The 17,751-nt window shown below is 34.9% G+C and overlaps 1 protein-coding gene and 1 pseudogene across 2 annotated transcripts in view; both read right to left on the bottom strand.

Moving 5' to 3' along the window:
* Positions 1–1,029: 1,029 nt before the first annotated feature.
* The window catches only part of OLFM3 (olfactomedin 3), a 191,544-nt gene continuing 174,822 nt past the window's right edge, over positions 1,030–17,751 (bottom strand). For both annotated transcript variants that reach the window (XM_032422529.1, XM_032422521.1), the window contains exons 5-6: positions 8,373–8,479; positions 1,030–7,282 (exon numbers count right to left, since the gene is read on the bottom strand). In XM_032422529.1, coding sequence (XP_032278420.1) covers positions 6,605–7,282; positions 8,373–8,479 — 785 coding nt within the window. In that variant the 3' untranslated portion in view covers positions 1,030–6,604. The remainder of the gene's footprint in view (positions 7,283–8,372; positions 8,480–17,751) is intronic.
* Positions 13,299–15,442, bottom strand: LOC116643620 (annotated as a pseudogene).

Raw genomic sequence — 17,751 nt, 5'->3', positions numbered from 1 at the left:
GTACTTTGTCAAATGCTTTTTCTGCATCTATTGAGAGGATCATATGATTCTTGTTCTTTCTTTTGTTAATGTATTGTATCACGTTGATTGATTTGCGGATGTTGAACCAACCTTGCAACCCAGGGATAAATCCGACTTGGTTGTGGTGAATAATCCTTTTAATGTACTGTTGGATTCTATTGGCTAGTATTTTGGTGAGAATTTTTGCATCCATGTTCATCAGGGATATTGGTCTGTAATTCTCCTTTTTGATGGGGTCTTTGTCTGGTTTTGGGATCAAGGTAATGCTGGCCTCATAAAATGAGTTTGGAAGTTTTCCTTCCATTTCTATTTTTTGGAACAGTTTCAGAAGGATAGGTATTAATTCTTCTTTAAATGTTTGGTAGAATTCCCCTGGGAAGCCATCTGGCCCTGGGCTTTTGTGTCTTGGGAGATTTTTGATGACTGCTTCTATTTCCTTAGTGGTTATAGGTCTGTTCAGGTTTTCTATTTCTTCCTGGTTCAGTTTTGGTAGTTGATACATCTCTAGGAATGCATCCATTACTTCCAGGTTATCTAATTTGCTGGCATAGAGTTGCTCATAATATGTTCTTATAATTGTTTGTATTTCTTTGGTGTTGGTTGTGATTTCTCCTCTTTCATTCATGATTTTGTTGATTTGGGTCATTTCTCTTTTCTTTTTGATAAGTCTGGCCAGGGGCTTATCAATCTTGTTAATTCTTTCAAAGAACCAGCTCCTAGTTTCGTTGATCTGTTCTACTGTTCTTTTGGTTTCTATTTCATTGATTTCTGCTCTGATCTTTATGATTTCTCTTCTCCTGCTGGGTTTAGGCTTTATTTGCTGTTCTTTCTCCAGCTCCTTTAGGTGTAGGGTTAGGTTGTGTACTTGAGACCTTTCTTGTTTCTTGAGAAAGGCTTGTATTGCTATATACTTTCCTCTTAGGACTGCCTTTGCTGTATCCCAAAGATTTTGAATAGTTGTGTTTTCATTTTCATTGGTTTCCATGAATTTTTTTAATTCTTCTTTAATTTCCTGGTTGACCCATTCATTCTTCAGTAGGATGCTCTTTAGCCTCCATGTATTTGAGTTCTTTCCGAATTTCAGTCAGATTCTAATGCGGCTGCCAAAAGGCTATGCTGGAATTGTAAGAAAATGTTCTCGAGATTCAAATAGTTATAGGAGCCTTTTAATAGAGACCCTGGGTCACTGAATCTGGCAAGAAGGTGCCCTGAAGACTGGATCACAGAAAAATAATTAGATTTGGACAAAATATTAAATCCCTTTAAAGTTTTTATAGGGAACAACTTAATCTTGAGTTCTTCTGAGGAAAAAAATTACCAATAATATTAGGGTGTTGATTTTTTTCCTCTCCGAAGCAAGCTGAAATTCTTGGATTGCAAGACAGATAACAGACATTCAGTGCTTATCATAAAGATGTTCAGTAAATTTGTGATTAAATTAGGTTGCATTGACAGAGTGGTGATCTTTTGGTCATGGTTCTTTGGGAATGTGATGAAAGCTGTGAATCTTCTATGTGAAAGAATGTACAACCACATATATACACTAAATTTAGCACATATTTTCAGGGTTCAGCCATGCCCAGAAGTATATCCTCAAACTCCAAGTCAAAAAAATAACTTCTGCAATAGACACATATTAAGAAATATTTGATTCATGGATTCTAGGAACATAAAGGAAGATGTTCAGTTTTGTATGTGGATTGGACTTGTGACAGTCCATTCTTTGACTGAATTTACCATGGCAGGCTGCTTCTAAGAGAAATCGCCCTTTACTGTTCTCTCTTATACATCACTTTCTACCCCAATCCTGCCCCTAGCAAACATCCACTCACTTTTTATGACTTAAGGTATTTATTTCCTTCACAACAATTAGTACAATTAGAACTTTTTTTTCATTAATATTTTCGTTGCAGCCTGTTCTTACTAAAATGTAAGCACATGAAGAAAATCTTATCTGTTGACAGCTGTATCCTTAGCATCTAGAAATTGTCTAGACACATAGTTTGCTCAGGGATTATTTTTCAAATAAATGAATAAATAATGCAGTATTACCTAGCTGGAAAGCCCAGAAACTACATATTGGTAACATATATGAATTCATGAAGTTAAGAATTACAATATAGACAAAGAGCTTAGCTGGATATGTATTACCAAGTTCAGTATGATAAATTTCTATAACATGCTTGAATTTAAAATGGCTGATGCTTCTTTTTGCTCATTTTTTTGAGGTCTTTTCAAGGCCTTTGTCATACAGTATTTATTTTCGGGAAATGTCTGCTGATAATATGATATTTCTAGGTCTGATTGTGGTAGGCAATGATATATTATGGCGATATTTTGGTTATTTATTTATTTATTTATTTATTTATTTATTTTAGAATATGGGTGTGAGCTCTTAGAGGCAGACTATACCTTTGGTAGGGATGCAACTTTGTACTGAACTGCATTGATGTGTCTGGTATCAGCAAATTTCTTGTAGCACTAAGGTATTCCTGAGAAGTTCTCCTTATTTACCACATTGCTCCACATCTCTAAATAGGAATAATGTTTTAAGATAGTTATAGTTATGAAAGGTACTAAGTACTCTTGGCAAGGTACAGTTCTAGGTCCTTATATCATTTTCAGGACATGTTTAATAATAACTTATACTTGTAAAACTTATTTGGCAATCAATGAACTGAGCTTCAAAGGGGATAGGTTTTCTGCCAACCAGTTTGACATTTTGGAGGCAAAGCAGAATCCAAACAGGATTAAAATTGCTCTAAGCGTAATGGAACAGGTCACCCAAAAGGGATAAATTAATATAATTTTAAGATGTGAATCTGATAAATCAGCTTGGTAAAGTAAGTTTGGGAGACTTTCTTTCTGATTGGTTAAAGGGTAGAGCAGTTTTCTATTAAAGAGACTGTCATCAGTTGAATTCATTATTTCATAGAAAAATAGCTAAAAGATTTTGAGGTTGGTTTTCCTTCCATAAACTGTTTTCATTGTATTTTTTCTAGTATAAGTTAAATTCAAAACAATATATTTTACAAAGCCCCAGACCTTCTCTGAAGAGTCACTGATTATGAAAAATTATTAGCTAAGAGATTTATTTATGCTAAGCTTACTTAATTTTAGAACCAGAAACCATTCCATGATCTCGATTTCAGTATGGATATAGCCTACTGAACTGAGTGATATTTAGTGCCTCTGAGACTTTCTAGAAATCAGTGTTTCTCGCTATGAGCAGTCAGAGATGAAGGTTTTGTGTCATCCTGTAACAGCTAAATTTTTTAAATTTAATGCTCCCTGCCTATAGTGCTAGGTAGACCACTTTATAGTAGTTCTTCTTGTGATCCACTTATCATGTGATGACAGAGAAGGCTAAGTAAGATTTGTCTGTGAATGCCCATTCTTTTATAATGCCATAGGGTCTCAAGGTGTTCATAAAGGATATAATGGTACCTTCCTGGTCAAGTCAGCAAGGTGCCATTTTTAAATTCTGTCTTCAAAAGAAGACAGAATTCAGCTTTTAGAACTCTGCAATGTCTATTTTTTCATATTTGCTCTAATTCGAAGGAATGGTTTTAATTTTGCTATCAGTTGCATTCAAATTTAGCATTTGGAGAAATGAGTTGGTAATCCTGAGTGCTAAGGAGACCAGTAGGGTTTTCTTTTCTTCTTCTTCTTCTTTTTAAACCTACTCTTTAAGGAGAATAAAGCTAAAGGATTATTACATGTAAAACTTACCTTCAGAGGAAAATAACTTTTATTTTTAGGAGAACATAAGAACAATTTTGTATAGTTACATTTAAAAAATAATTCTTCTGTGTGAAAAATTTATACTTGTAAGTTTGGTAGTGATTTGAAAGACCATTTTCTTATTAGGAATAAATTGTTTCTGAAGACAAGATTTCATTAGAAGGAGTACTATGGATTACAAAGGATGAAATGACTCTGAGTATGGTGATAAAAACCAGAAATTCTGAATTTATGATAAATCTTATCTAATCACTTGTAATGTTATTTAGGCATATCATTATTTTCTCTTTTATCCTACATATTAGTAATGTACTGAAACACTATCATTTTGTGAATTAATAGATATAAGTGTAGATAATAAATATTGTGATTCAAGTGCCACAAATACAAATGTCACACAAACACAATCAGACCATAATCATGTTATTATTTGAATGACATGGAAGTTTGTTAATGATCTGGTTAATTCAGAAAATACCAGTTGCACAGTTCATTTAGGATCAAGCTTGGATATCTTTACTGATAAGATTATGTAAATGATTTTAAAGTAGTAAATTATTTCCCTCATAAAATTTATTTGAGATTTAAAAAAACCCCAATGATTAGAGTAAGTTATTTCAGGCACAAAACTGATGATAATTTATTAAGAAAAATGCTTTTAAACTGTAAATGTTTAATGCAAATCACATTTTTAAACTCATGTTACCCCCACTTCTATGACAATAATAAAATCTGTGCTTGCCCTAGCAGCACGTACAAAGAAATTGGAAATGGTGATGATACCTTACAAAGAAAACAATAAAGTGCTTTACAAGCTGCACATCTCACAAAAAAGCCGTGATCATCCAGGTTTTGAATGTATGTGATACTATATTACATAATTCTTTTAAAAAACAAGTAATGAAGACCCAGATATCCATCAGAGGCCATCTACTTAAAAATTCATTCATTTTTGAAATTAACTTTCTTTCTTCATACAAACTCTTGATATACAAAGTATTGGCTGATTATTTTTGTGGTGTGTGTACAATGACAAGTGAATCCCCTAAGTTTTCTAACTCTCAAAAGCAGAGGAGAACTTATATAAACATTTTAGAAGAGAAGACAACATTGCAAAAGGACCCAGAGTGGTCACCAAGTCATGCTAACTTCTTGTAGGCAAAAAAGAAAAGAAGTCTTGTTTAACAATCTCAAGATTGAGTTATTTAATTCTATGACTTTGACAGTGAGATATTTGAGAATTATGTTTTGTGACATTTGAAATGAATTACTCTTAAGTGTTAGCATTTCTTTACACAATGCTTTATCTGAATTATTATATCCTTACTTTACAAAGGAAATTGTTATTATGTATGTGTGAAACTAAACATTTACCACAATTTAAGTTATACATTATTTGTTATAGAATATACTTTTTAAACTGTAAAACCAACCCACACTAGTTTCTGTAAAACTGCCTTAGGTAAGTATTCTTAACATATGGAAAGGACATCCAAACTCAACGACATGTTTGATAAATATTGATTATGTGTTTTTGGAGTTATTAAAATAAAATATTCTTAAAGCTTTCTTTTTTGGTTACATTATTTCTGTGCACATTATGAATCACGGTAACAAGGGGTTGCCTTCCCATCTTGTTTTCTGAATTGGCTTTTGCACATTTAAACTGCACAACTTCCAAATCTTCCCATCATTTTCTTTTGCACTAATATTGCCAGTAACTCTCCAGAGCTCATAATGTAAATCTAGATGACCTCACAGAAATTTTCTTTTTAAGAGTTTCTATATGTGCTTCATGTACCTTCAGAGTCCTGACACAAGTAATTACATTATTGCAAGTTGTGTGTAAAATTTAAGTTAAAACACTAACATATTTATTTATGAAGAGCAAAATTTGGTTGGTTGTATGATAAATGAGTTAAGTCAACTCAAATCCAAAATTTTCTGACTCAGTTGCATCTTTGCAAGCAACAATACGGGTTGCTTTCAGTGGCGTGAACAGAGTAACTCATCTGTAGTGAATCAGTTTTAGCATTCAGTGTCAGTGATCCAATAAACTTGGGGTAAAAGAAATATTCTATGTAAGGGATTTAGTTTGATTTTTCCTTCTAGCTTATAAATTTAAGGGGTAAGCCGAGAAGATATTTCCTTCTTGACCATACTTGAAAATTGTCCCGTAATAATTACTGAGATTAAACTTCAGTGTATTTTATAAAAAATATTACTTACTTTCACAGAAGTGAAGAGATACAATTGCACAATGGTGGTTACAATGGTAGAAATACATATTGCCAATAAAATGTTAGCAAGAGATTTAAAAATGACTGTACAGCACCGCATCAGAGAATTCTATAACAGCAAAATGAGTAATATATTTTTTCCATATAAATAAAATCCTTAAATCTTTTTTTAGAAATAAATGGGAGGAAAGTGCTTTTTTTTCTAATTCCTACCAAAATACTTCCTGATGTAGAGCAAAAGACAGTAAAAAATGACAGAATTAAAAAAAAAGACATTCATGCATTTAAGCCATCATTAGTCTCTGACTCTAATATAAGGCAGATCATTAATCTTTTGCAAAACTATAACTTTAGCCACTTAAGCTCTTTTTAGTGCTTTTCATGACAAGGACATGATAGGCCCTGCAAATTTAGGAGTTAAGATGTGTTTCCAACAGGTTAATTTAGACAGGCTTGGCTGATTTTTGACAAACCAACTTTATAATAAAAAATGCTTTGGAAAAATGATGAAAAGTTATAATAAAGGGAAAACAGAAGGGGTTCTATGGAGTTTATCACAAATGACGCGGTTATGATCAATGAAAACAAATTACATTTGCTTATGTGTCATCCTCTGTCTTAATAATGTGGAAAAGGGTGACATTGAATAGGACCTGGTGACCATTGTTCCAGGCATAAAGAGCTCTATCTCTTGCGTTGTAGTCAAGCATGGATATGTGAAAGTATTGGTTATGAAAGGGAATGTCCGTGTACTCATATGTGGAGGTTTTGGTGGAATATGAATAATACACCTTGGCTCCTGTTAAGTGGGAATTGGTGACATACAGTGTCCCACAAATCATGAAAGATTCCCCTGCACTTCTCTTGGGATAGCCAGTGCTCCAGCTCTTCATCACCTCCAGGGTATCTTGGTTAAGTTGGCTGATGACAATATTGCCAGCATTTTGGTTAGTTGCATACACAGCCCACAGCCCAATCTCATCAGCCATTAGGTCGATGTCAGAGAATCCACCCCACGTATAGGGGTAAACGTTGTGAAAACCAGCATACTCGAGGCTTCGTTGGGCAAGCACTCTCCCCATATCAAAGCTGTATTTGATGATGATGTTACTCTGATATTTGTTAAAATAGAGTGAACCGTTGTAGACAACATGGTTGGTTCCTGCCCATTTGAAAGGGAGGTTGTATGTCCTTGATTCAGCCCCACTGACAAAGTCTGCGATTGATTTGTACTCACGAACAATTTTATTGTTAGTATAACTGTCCATGTACCAGACCTGAGGAAAAGGGAAAAAAAATAGGAGTGACTAAATTCTGTACTTTTCTGAGAATTCCAAAGTAAAGACAGACTCAGCACATTTTAATATCACCATTCTCAGGATCTGGAAGCCACATTATTTTACTGCTGACCTCCCGCAATGTGATAGCACTGCAGGCAAAAATAGTGGCATTTTCTATGTGGAAAGCAAAAACTCAATTACTGCCTTGAAGTTGATGTGCTTTCTGTTCTTTTTATGATTTATTTATTTCTTTGACTATTCAGTGCATATCACTGAGTGAACTAAACATGTATCAATGCAAATCACATCACTCTGTTCAGCTGATAGATCAGTGCAATCAATGATAACTGCAAACAAATATCACCTTCAGCAAATGTGTTCTTTTGCTCTGAAAATTATCGTCTAATTTTATTCATTTATTTCTCCTTTATGGATATCATAGAAACTTATAGTAACTCTTGTTCATTGGATCAGCTTATAGGTGCAGCTGCTTTTTAGTGTAACCATTTTATTAATTTGCCACTAGTCTCATTTGCATGTAACCCTTGAGAATCTTAATGTAAACTGAGTTTTGTAATAGATCATAAATAGCTCTATGTTAAGTTTCCAGTATATTGATTTACATAATACAGGCATTGCCAACTTATGAAAATATACTCCAAAAGTTTCAGTACTATTTACTTTAAAATTACCTCTAGATTCCAGGGATATTTCAACTTGTTAGTGAATTGGTTGCTCTTGAGTTTTTCACTTAGTGGTTTTTTTTTTTTTTTCCTCACACTAAGGAGCAGATTTTAGAAGGAGTATATAGAGAATTTTGTATACTTGTAATTAGCTCTTTATTAGCATAAAACAAGACTAAAACTAATAAAAATAGGACTTGCTTTACTGGTGAGTTATAGTATGGAATATTTAATAAAATAAGGTTGCTATAGCTATGTTAATATTATCAAATTGAGAATACTTGCAAACAACGTAATACTTTTAAAGTTGAAACTAATATTCCTAAAGAAAATAAATAATTCAATAGACGTAAAGTGCAAATAAAACATGATTCTAAGCAAAGGTGTTTGTGGAAGCAACATACTCTATTATTTTTTTCAGATGCTAAAGGGTCTGTCATCCAAGCGCCAAATCGGGTTCCAGATGTCTTGACTGTAATTGGGCCTGTGATTTTCATCAATTTGCCACATGCTGAAATTGGAGAAACATAAACATGTTGGGTGAACATGACCAATGATTGCAACACACAGACTTATACCAAAGTCAAACTAATACCATACTCTTACCATACTCAAGAGCAAAGAAAGGGATCCTGAAATAAAGCAAATCCATGAGATTAATATCACATATTCTGAATGAATGATCATTCATATTGGGTGCTGTGCATTTAACTATAATTTGAACCATGAGTAGCTGCTTTTTCAATGCTCTAAATCTAAAGAGTGGGAGTTTTAAAATAGGAAATGATTTGTACAGTCTGGAAAGAAATAGTGAGGGAAGTCATTATTATTATACCAATTTAGCAGCTGCTTCATTTAAGTAAAGAAGTCAGAGAAATTAAACAAATTGACCATGGGCCTGTTTACCTGATCACCAGCTCTCCTACCTTTCCCCCTCCCCTATGGCTTGAGACTTTGGACAACTTATACTAAGCCAGAAAGATCTCTATAAGCTGATTTTAAGTATTGGTGAATGAGCAGCTCCTGTGAAAGATATCTTTATAGAAGATAGCAATAAAAATTCAATCACAGTCTACCTGAAAGAGGTAGAGTTTTGAAGGGTAAATGCCTTGTGCAGGGCCTGATATGGTAGCCGTTGAAGGTGCAAACAAAAAAATTCCAAAAAACTCAAGCCCTCAAGACCCTGTAGACACATGCAGTGAAAGATACAGAGTATCAGTCAATGCAGTACATGATGAAAAATTAATGACTTTCTTGAAAAATTGTAATATTCTTATCACCATAGCTGCAAGATTTTAGGAAAAGCTCAGACTTCATAAATGCCAAAACCTAGGCCAAACAGAAACCCAGGCATTTTCTAAGATTTTAAACAGCAAAAATTAAAAGTGACTTATACATATTGTGAAAGGCAATATGAGTACCTATAAATGTTGACCTTTAGTCTATACAAAGGAATACCTTTCCCATCCATTTATGCACCCTACTTTCCCCCTTATGTTCTTTTTTCTTCCTTTGCTTAAATTTTTTTTTTGTTCTGTTTGTTCAGTGTTTCTTCCATTTTCTGCCTATCCTTAGAGTTTATAAATTTCCAGTTAGTTCCTGTTCCCGTGTATTTGGAAGATAAAGAACAGATTCCGCAAAGCAAATCAAGGACATTACTAACTGTAGTTTGAAGCTTATTTTGACTCCTTTTTCTTGATATGTGTTCCTCATAAGAATAATTTGTAACTGGTAAAATACTAAGCTGTTCAGTTAGGAAGATGATGGATGATAACGTTATATTTTGTACTATTATTTCAGTGATAACTACAAATTTAGTAATCTCTAGCACTTCATGAAACCTGAATGGAATACATTTTTCTCCTTTCGTGAAAGAAATCAGATATGATGGCATTTTTATATATTTTATATAAATGAATTACTTTATAATTTCCTCATACCTGATAAACTAGGCAAATAATTAAAAAGACTTTATGGCATTATCTGTATTGAATAGCAAAACACTGGGCTAAACCTATTTAGAATATGTCAACTCAACTTGGTATAAACATATGGACAATACAGGGGTAAGTACTATCAATTTGAAATAGGCAAAAGCAAATACATTCTGAATGAATCTCATTGAGTATATTCTTTGCACAATAAGTGAAAGTAATATGATCCTTAATGATGTCCTACATAAATATTTCTAAGTTCATAGATTATAAATGCATGAAAATTTCAAGAGAATTGAAACAAATAGGAAGATATCCCATCCCCTGAAAAAACACCACAAAACATGTTTCCCCCTTAGGCATGAATAATAAATTCTTTTGTTAAAATACAAATAGCAAAATAAGGTAAAATATGAAAAAGTAACTCTGGCTTAATATGATGGACTAATACATGTGTTTATCTCCTTTTTTCCTAAGATCTAATTAAAATGATAGTAAAGGAGTAAAACATGGGTGAAAAAGCCTAAAGCAAAGAGAGTGACATGAGAGTCATCAGTAGAGAAGAAAGTTTAAACAATTTCTAGAAGGCAGAAGGTAGTAGAGTGGTAATTAAAGATGTAGGATAAGATAAGATGCATCAGTGTGTCTAAGCAGAAGAGGCAATTGCTAAGGAGGGAGCTGCTTTGAAGAAGAGAAGGGACTCACAAACATAGTTACTGTAAGGGTTCTGGGAGTGATATAGCGCATTGAAAGCATGCCTGAAAAGCAGTCAGTCCTGTCTTCATCCCTAGATCCAGGACCCCAGGAGGCAGCTTTAAAAAAAATCTACAAATCTGTGTTAAATACTTGAAAAGGATTAGGGCAACTAATGTCGGCATTGGAGCTCCAGAACAAAGGCTCCTGCATTCTGACATGGGTAGCCTCCTGCCCTACTCATTAGGGAAAAAAGTGGCAAGCCCTACCTAAATACACAGTTTCCAAGCAGATTTATTGTTCAGATCTTTAAAAATGAATGGATAACCAAGGATTAGCATGTGTTTTCAAAAAGCTTACAATGAGGGGCGCCTGGGTGGCTCATTCGTTAAGCGTCTGCCTTCGGCTCGGGTCATGATCCCAGGGTCCTGGGATCGAGCCCCACATCGGGCTCCCTGCTTGGCGGGAAGCCTGCTTCTCCCTCTCCCACTCCCCCTGCTTGTGTTCCTGCTCTCGCTATCTCTCTGTGAAATAAATAAAAAAATCTTAAAAAAAAAAAAAGCTTACAATGAGAATGACTAAAGTAAAAGTGCAGAGAAAACAGATCCCATAAGAAGAGAGAGAATACAGAGCAGAAGAGATACTAAGATACTAAGATCTTCAGAGAGTTTTGTATATTGTAGACCGTTCACTGTAAAAGGAAAACACAAAAGAGCTACTAGAAGTTAAAAATATGATTACATTTTTAAAAATAGGTTGGAAGATAAGGAGCTATCCCAAAAATTAAAACAAAAAGATAGACATGAATATAGAAGAAATATAGATGCATGTAGGATCAACAACAAAAGGAGAGGAAAAGAATAAATTATCAAAGAAATTCTGCAGGATTCTTTCCCCAGTTACAAAACCTAAATACAGGTATCCTCTGCCCTTCAAAAGTCTGTGTTACCCTGAGCAGTGAGAGTGGTGCCACCAAGCTCCTTTCCTGGAACTATACTCAGAATCTCAGCGCCGAGCAGCTGTAGCTTTGAACTCTGACTATGAGCACCAGTACTTTATCTGGATTTATTTTGTGTATCTGTTAGCTAGATGTGTCCTAAGGTATCAGAAAAGCCTGAAAGAGGTTATTTTTTGGGTCTGGAAATGCTCAAGAAATTTTCTATACAAAGTAATGGTTACTGCTTCTTTAATTTGCGCCATTTCGGCTTCTTAAAGTTTTCATAAGAATGCTCTACTCTCATATAATGGGGGAAACCTGTGTTCATACTAAAAGGGCATGCCATAATGAATGAAAAAAGATTTAGTCTTAGAAAATTACTGTGAAGTTTTAGAAGATTAATAATAAAGGGAAGAAAATGGAACTTTTCAGAGAAAGAATGTGAGTTGGCCACATGCAAAGAGGTAAGAATTAGACTGGCATTGGGCTTATCAATACTGGATTCTGGAAGACAATAATCAGTGCCTTTATATTTAGGGGGGAAAATCAGAGGAAGCTATACTAGGAATATTGTCTCACATGTAAACTTTCCAAAGTTTACCTACAATGTACTTTTTCTTAAGAAGTTACCTGAGCATATATTGTAGCAAAATAAACAGTAAACCAAGACAGGGGAAGACATGAAATCAGGAAAACAGTAACTTCTTGTCCCAGAATGACAACTGCACAGTAGACCTTGAGAGCAGTTAGTCCAGAATGGACAGACATGTGCAGGAGGGAGGTCTCAGAAATAAGAGGAATTGATCTATGGAAATACTATATGAGATCCTCTAAGAAAAACTGGGTATGGCAAAGTCAATTATTGAAGTACAAACATAAGAGGAAAATTCATTTCAACTTAACTCTAGAAATTTTCCCTTTTGAATGTCACAGATGATATGAAGTTGGACTCAGAGAAAAGGAATACTCAGAGTCCAGCACTTAGCTGCTGAAGAACAACATGAGCATTGTCACAATCATGAAACATTTATGTTTAACTTGGAGAAGCAGCCCGTAAACTAATTAGAGAATACTTAACAGGTATTTAATCTACTCTGTGATTATGGAAACAACAAAATGTTTCCAACCATGATAACATAGAAGAATAGGTAAAATCCACACTATGAAAGAATTAAAAATTAGGAGAAGAGAAGAAAGAAAGATGGAGGTGTAACTGACATCATATTTAAAAATAGGGTGTTAAGAGAGTTTCCTGTAGTTGATGAAAAAAATAATAAAGACTTAAATCTGAGGTGTGAAATTACAAAGTTGATAAGGGTTGAGCTGTATTATGAGGAGACAAGGAAGTGCCTTTGGCTAAGTGACTTAAGTCTGCATTTTGCTGAGCAGAAAGTCAGTAAACAATGTCCAAAATTGATACCCCCCAAAAACGTGGAAAAATAAGCCTATTATTAGAGATACAGATTTAACCACCTGAAGCCCCAACATTGAACTTAAATGTGGTTGCCTCTGGAGAAGGAGACTTCCTTTTTAGCAAGAGAGAGAGCGCACAAGCAGGGGGAGCGGCAGGCAGAGGGAGAAGCAGGTTCACCACTGAGCAAGGAGCCCAATGTGGGACTCAATGCCAGGACCCTGGGATCATGACCTGAGCCGAAGGCAGATGCTTAACCGACTGAGCCACCCAGGTGTCCCTAAATTATAATTTTAAAAGCTAAAATAGTTGCAAAAATTTAATCTTAGCCATTAAATTTAAAAAGCAAAAATCACATTTGTGAATTGCCTATTGAAAAATAATTTCCACGTTTTTAAATGCTGTGCTTCCTTGCAGGTCTAGGAAGTAGGTGGAAATTAAAGATTGAAAGAGTCTCCAGAAATGAAAGCTGGGAGTATTCTGAATTTTAATTTGGCTTCAGTCCTGTAAGGACTAGATTGAAATTATGTTCTTTAAACTTCCATCTCTGTCTTACAGTTGACATGGCAATCTCTTTCTCTTTAATTATTTCAACCTTAAAACAATTAGAATCCTTACTATGAATTACATTTATCGGTTATTTCATAGAGATGTTAAGAACAGCTAATAGGTGATTACATTTGTTAGTACATGTGTAGGAGCTATACTAAGAGATATTATGCATGTGATTCAAGTAGAAATGCTGTGCATTTTATTTCAAAATAGTGACTATGACCTAGGAAAAATATGACCCACTTTGCATAGGATGAAAAATTAGCCTAAAATTTCTTGAAAAATACCTTATTTTTATTTTTTAACAGTTTTTATTGAAAGTTTTATATAACATTACTTTATTCCTGCATCTTCTCAATTGTTTCTTCCTTATATTTGCCCTTTTCTTTTTTTACTTGGTGAGATTTGGCTTTATGTTCAAGGATCTTTTGGTGGTCTTTATCCAGTTTTAGTTTACTGATAACCATCTTGCTAGGGTGGATGCCCACATGGGTAGTTGTGCCATTTGCCTTCTCCCACTGTACTCATTCAATGTCGGTGACATCTTTTGTCCTGTAAACCTGGGCTACTTTGCAAATTTGCTGACCTTTGTAGTGTCCTCACCCAACCTGCGCTTTATCATCTTTTTGTATGGGCTTGCACTGAACATTGTACTTCTGTCTGAGCTTTTGGAAAGAGAAGAAGACATACTCTTCCTGTAGATGTGAGAAGGTGCATGAAAATGCCTTTTATGGTTCTTGCTCTAGTCAGAAATCACAAAGGGACTGAATTTCATTTTGGCCACTGGCACTTCAATGATGGCCACAAAAGGAAAGAGTGAACATGTCTTTTAAAGATGAATGAGCTTTTGGAAAAAAGAAGCTTCTGGAATCTCAGAAGTCAGTTAAAACTAGTTCTGGATATAGATCAATATAACGTCTCAATATGAAACATAAACACAATGGAATGTTCATTTCCGTAACACTTTATATTCAGAGGAAATGACGAAATGGAAACACAGGAAGAAATTATAGTGACCTCAAGTTGTTTTGGTACTGAAAGTGAATGGAGATTTTGTAGTTATGGAGTTAACACTTTAGACGGCCAGACTCTACAATTAAAACTCAAAATGAGATTTTTAACCTTCTTTAGCAGCAAAGTCAGATCCTCTAACATAGGTAGCCTCTATTGCCTCAAGACCAAAGCACAGTTTGGACAAAGCAAGAAGACACAAAGCCCATATTTGCCTCAGATAAGTGCATATTTCATGTGTTGATTCATTTTATGGGTGTGAATGAGTTTCTGGACTCAGTTTATGTAACATAACTAATATGAATTGAGTTGGATGGATTAGTTAAAACCTGTACAAGAACTATATTTAGGACTAGGAATTGTGCCTTGAATCTCATATAATCAACATTTCCAAAAACTGACAGCACATCAGTCGCTTGAGGTGTCTTGGCTTCTGTGGTGTTTGGATATAACCCACCTTTTTATCCATATGGCAAAGGGATACTGCTGAGCTTAGATCACCTAGACCAGGAATTAAGATAGAATTTACACCAGTACTTAAAAGCTTCTGACACCTAAACTGAAAATGACTTTGCTTTCTTCTTGTAGCAATGGACATTTTCTTTGAAATACCCTCTAACCAGTTCTTAGTATTTAAATGTAAAATACTTAATTTATTCATTTAACAACCATTTACTGAGAACTTATGTGCCAATATTGTGCTAGGTGCTAGGAATATAAGGGGAACAGAGAGACAAAATAGGTCCATGTGTTGTAGCTTCTCAAAATACCATCGCTTATCCTTTCCATATCTTATTTTCTTCTTCTTTTTCCTTTTTGAATCAATTGAGAAGGAAAGTTAAATGAAGAAGTGATTTCAGACCAAAACTATATATAGAGAAAAAGGATGTAGCATTGAGTGCACTGAATATCTCTTGATATTAAATAAAAATTATAGAAAGTCAGCCCTGAGTACTAAAATATATAAGTACCATGAGAGACTATGGACTCTGAGAAACAAACTGAGGGTTCTAGAGGGGAGGGGGGTGGGGGGGATGGGTTAGCCTGGTGATGGGTATTAAAGAGGGCACATATTGCATGGAGCACTGGGTGTTATACACAACAATGAATCATGGAACACTACATCAAAAACTAATGATGCAATGTATGGTGATTAACATAACATGATAATAAAAAAAATAAAAAAAATATAAGCACCTCTTCCATTAAGACAGCCTACTTAGGTAACTTGAAATTTATCTCATTTTAAACCACATTTACCTTTATTCTTCTACAAAACATACTTAAATTGTCAAACAGAAAGAAACAAGCAAGTTCAGCTAGTTTCTCGTTTAATTTTCTATAAAAAATGAATGTGAGGGAGTGCCTAGGTGACTCAGTCAGTTAAGCGTCTGCCTTCAGCTCAGGTCATGATCCTGGGGTCCTGGTATAAAGCCCTCCTTCAGGCTTCCTGCTCAGCGGGGAGTCTGCTTCTCCCTCTCTCTCTGCCTTTCCCTCACCTCCTTCCCCGCTCCTGCTCTCTCTCTCAAATAAATAAATAAATAAAATCTTAAAAGAAAAAATGAACATGAGGGCCAAGAAAGGACATATTTAGCAATTGTATTTCTTATTAGGTCTCACTGATTTGGTCTTGCATATGTGTCTTAATGGTAGTTGTGTGAAGTCCTGAGTGTGTGAAGGAAACCTATCTCTATAATCTAGCAAGTCAATATAATTTTGCAAACTTTAACTCTGTGAGATTTCAATGAATGTTTTTGTTTTTGTTTTTGTTTTGTGAATGGATTTTTAAGTTAGATGTAAACCAGTTTTAAAATAAGCATGTGGGGCGCCTGGGTGGCTCAGTTAGTTGAGCGTCCAACTCTTGATTTAGGCTCAGGTCATGATTTCAGGGTTGTCAGATTGAGCCCTGTGTCACGTTCTGCACTGGACATGGAGTCTGCTTGAGATTCTCTCTCACTCCCCTGCCTCTCCCCACCCCCCCCACCAAACTGCTCATACTCGCTAGCTCTCTCTCTCTAAAAAAATTTTAAAAAGATGCATGTGAAACTCTGTGAGCTCTGGTTCCAAATAAAGATATTTTATATGTAGTCTCTGGCCAGAGAGATTCCTGTGAACATTTATGAACTTTGTGTTTTGCATTCTTTGATTCTTCTATGTGATTCCGCTCCATCATTTTCCTCCATGTCTGTCACCCATTAGCTATCTCCCATCTGCCCAGTGACTCACAATGTGCAGTGCCAGTCTTTGTCTTCTTGGCACCACCCTGGGTTTGATCTTGATCCACTATAACTTTCCACCCCACAGTGACATTCTCTGAGTAAACCAAAATTTATAGCATTAATCTACAAAGTGCACCTGAAGTGAAAAATTATAATGGCTCAAAGTATCAACAATTTTAAAATAATAACATCTTAAATGAGTCATTTATTCATTGACTCATTTATTCATTTCATTACTCATTAATTCATCAAGCTAAGATTTAATGAGCATCAAGCACTGTTCCATATACTAGAATTACAATGGTAAGCAAAACATGACACCTTTTTTCTGGTGAAGCTTCCATTTTGAAGAAAGGGAATAAAAGAAAGAAGCAAACAAGGAAATATATCAGGTAGGAAAAATTTTAATGCAGATATTTAAGTAGAATAATTTGATAGTGACTTGGGGGGTCTGCTTTAGATTGGGTGAGTAGGGAGGACCTCTCAGAAAGGGTAATATTTAATCTGAGATCTAATTGACAAGAAGTTAGCCATGGAACCATAAGTTGAAGGGACGGACATTCAGGCAGTGAATCAGCTAGATGGCAGCATCTTAAATTGGGGGGGGAGGTTCCTTATGTCTGGATATGGATACTGATTCTATTATTTACTCTCTGGGGATCTTGAACAGTTTTTAACCTTCCAGTGTGTCATGGATAACAACAGTAATAATATCTATTTCACAGGGTTATTGGGAAGATTAAGAAATATATATAACTTAATAAATATTAGCTAGTCTCACTGTTTTTACAAAGGTCCTATATCTGGATATGCTTGGTGAGTTAAGAGACACAGAAATTTAGAGAAAAAAAAGAAGGCCAGTGTGTCTAGAGCATACTTGGAAAAGTAGAGGAGGTTAGAGAGGTGGTCCAGAAGAGGAAGCTATGTAAAGTCAGAGTACTTGGATTTTATTCTAGGTATGATGGAAAGCTATCAGAGAATTTTAAGAAGATGGGGGAGTGACAGAATGTGAGCACTACATTTTAA

Source organism: Phoca vitulina, unplaced genomic scaffold (assembly GCF_004348235.1).
Source record: "Phoca vitulina isolate PV1807 unplaced genomic scaffold, GSC_HSeal_1.0 scaffold2, whole genome shotgun sequence".
Taxonomy (NCBI): Eukaryota; Metazoa; Chordata; class Mammalia; order Carnivora; family Phocidae; genus Phoca; species Phoca vitulina.
The sequence above is the reverse complement of the archived record's forward strand: the minus strand, read 5'-3'. Positions and strand labels throughout refer to the sequence as shown.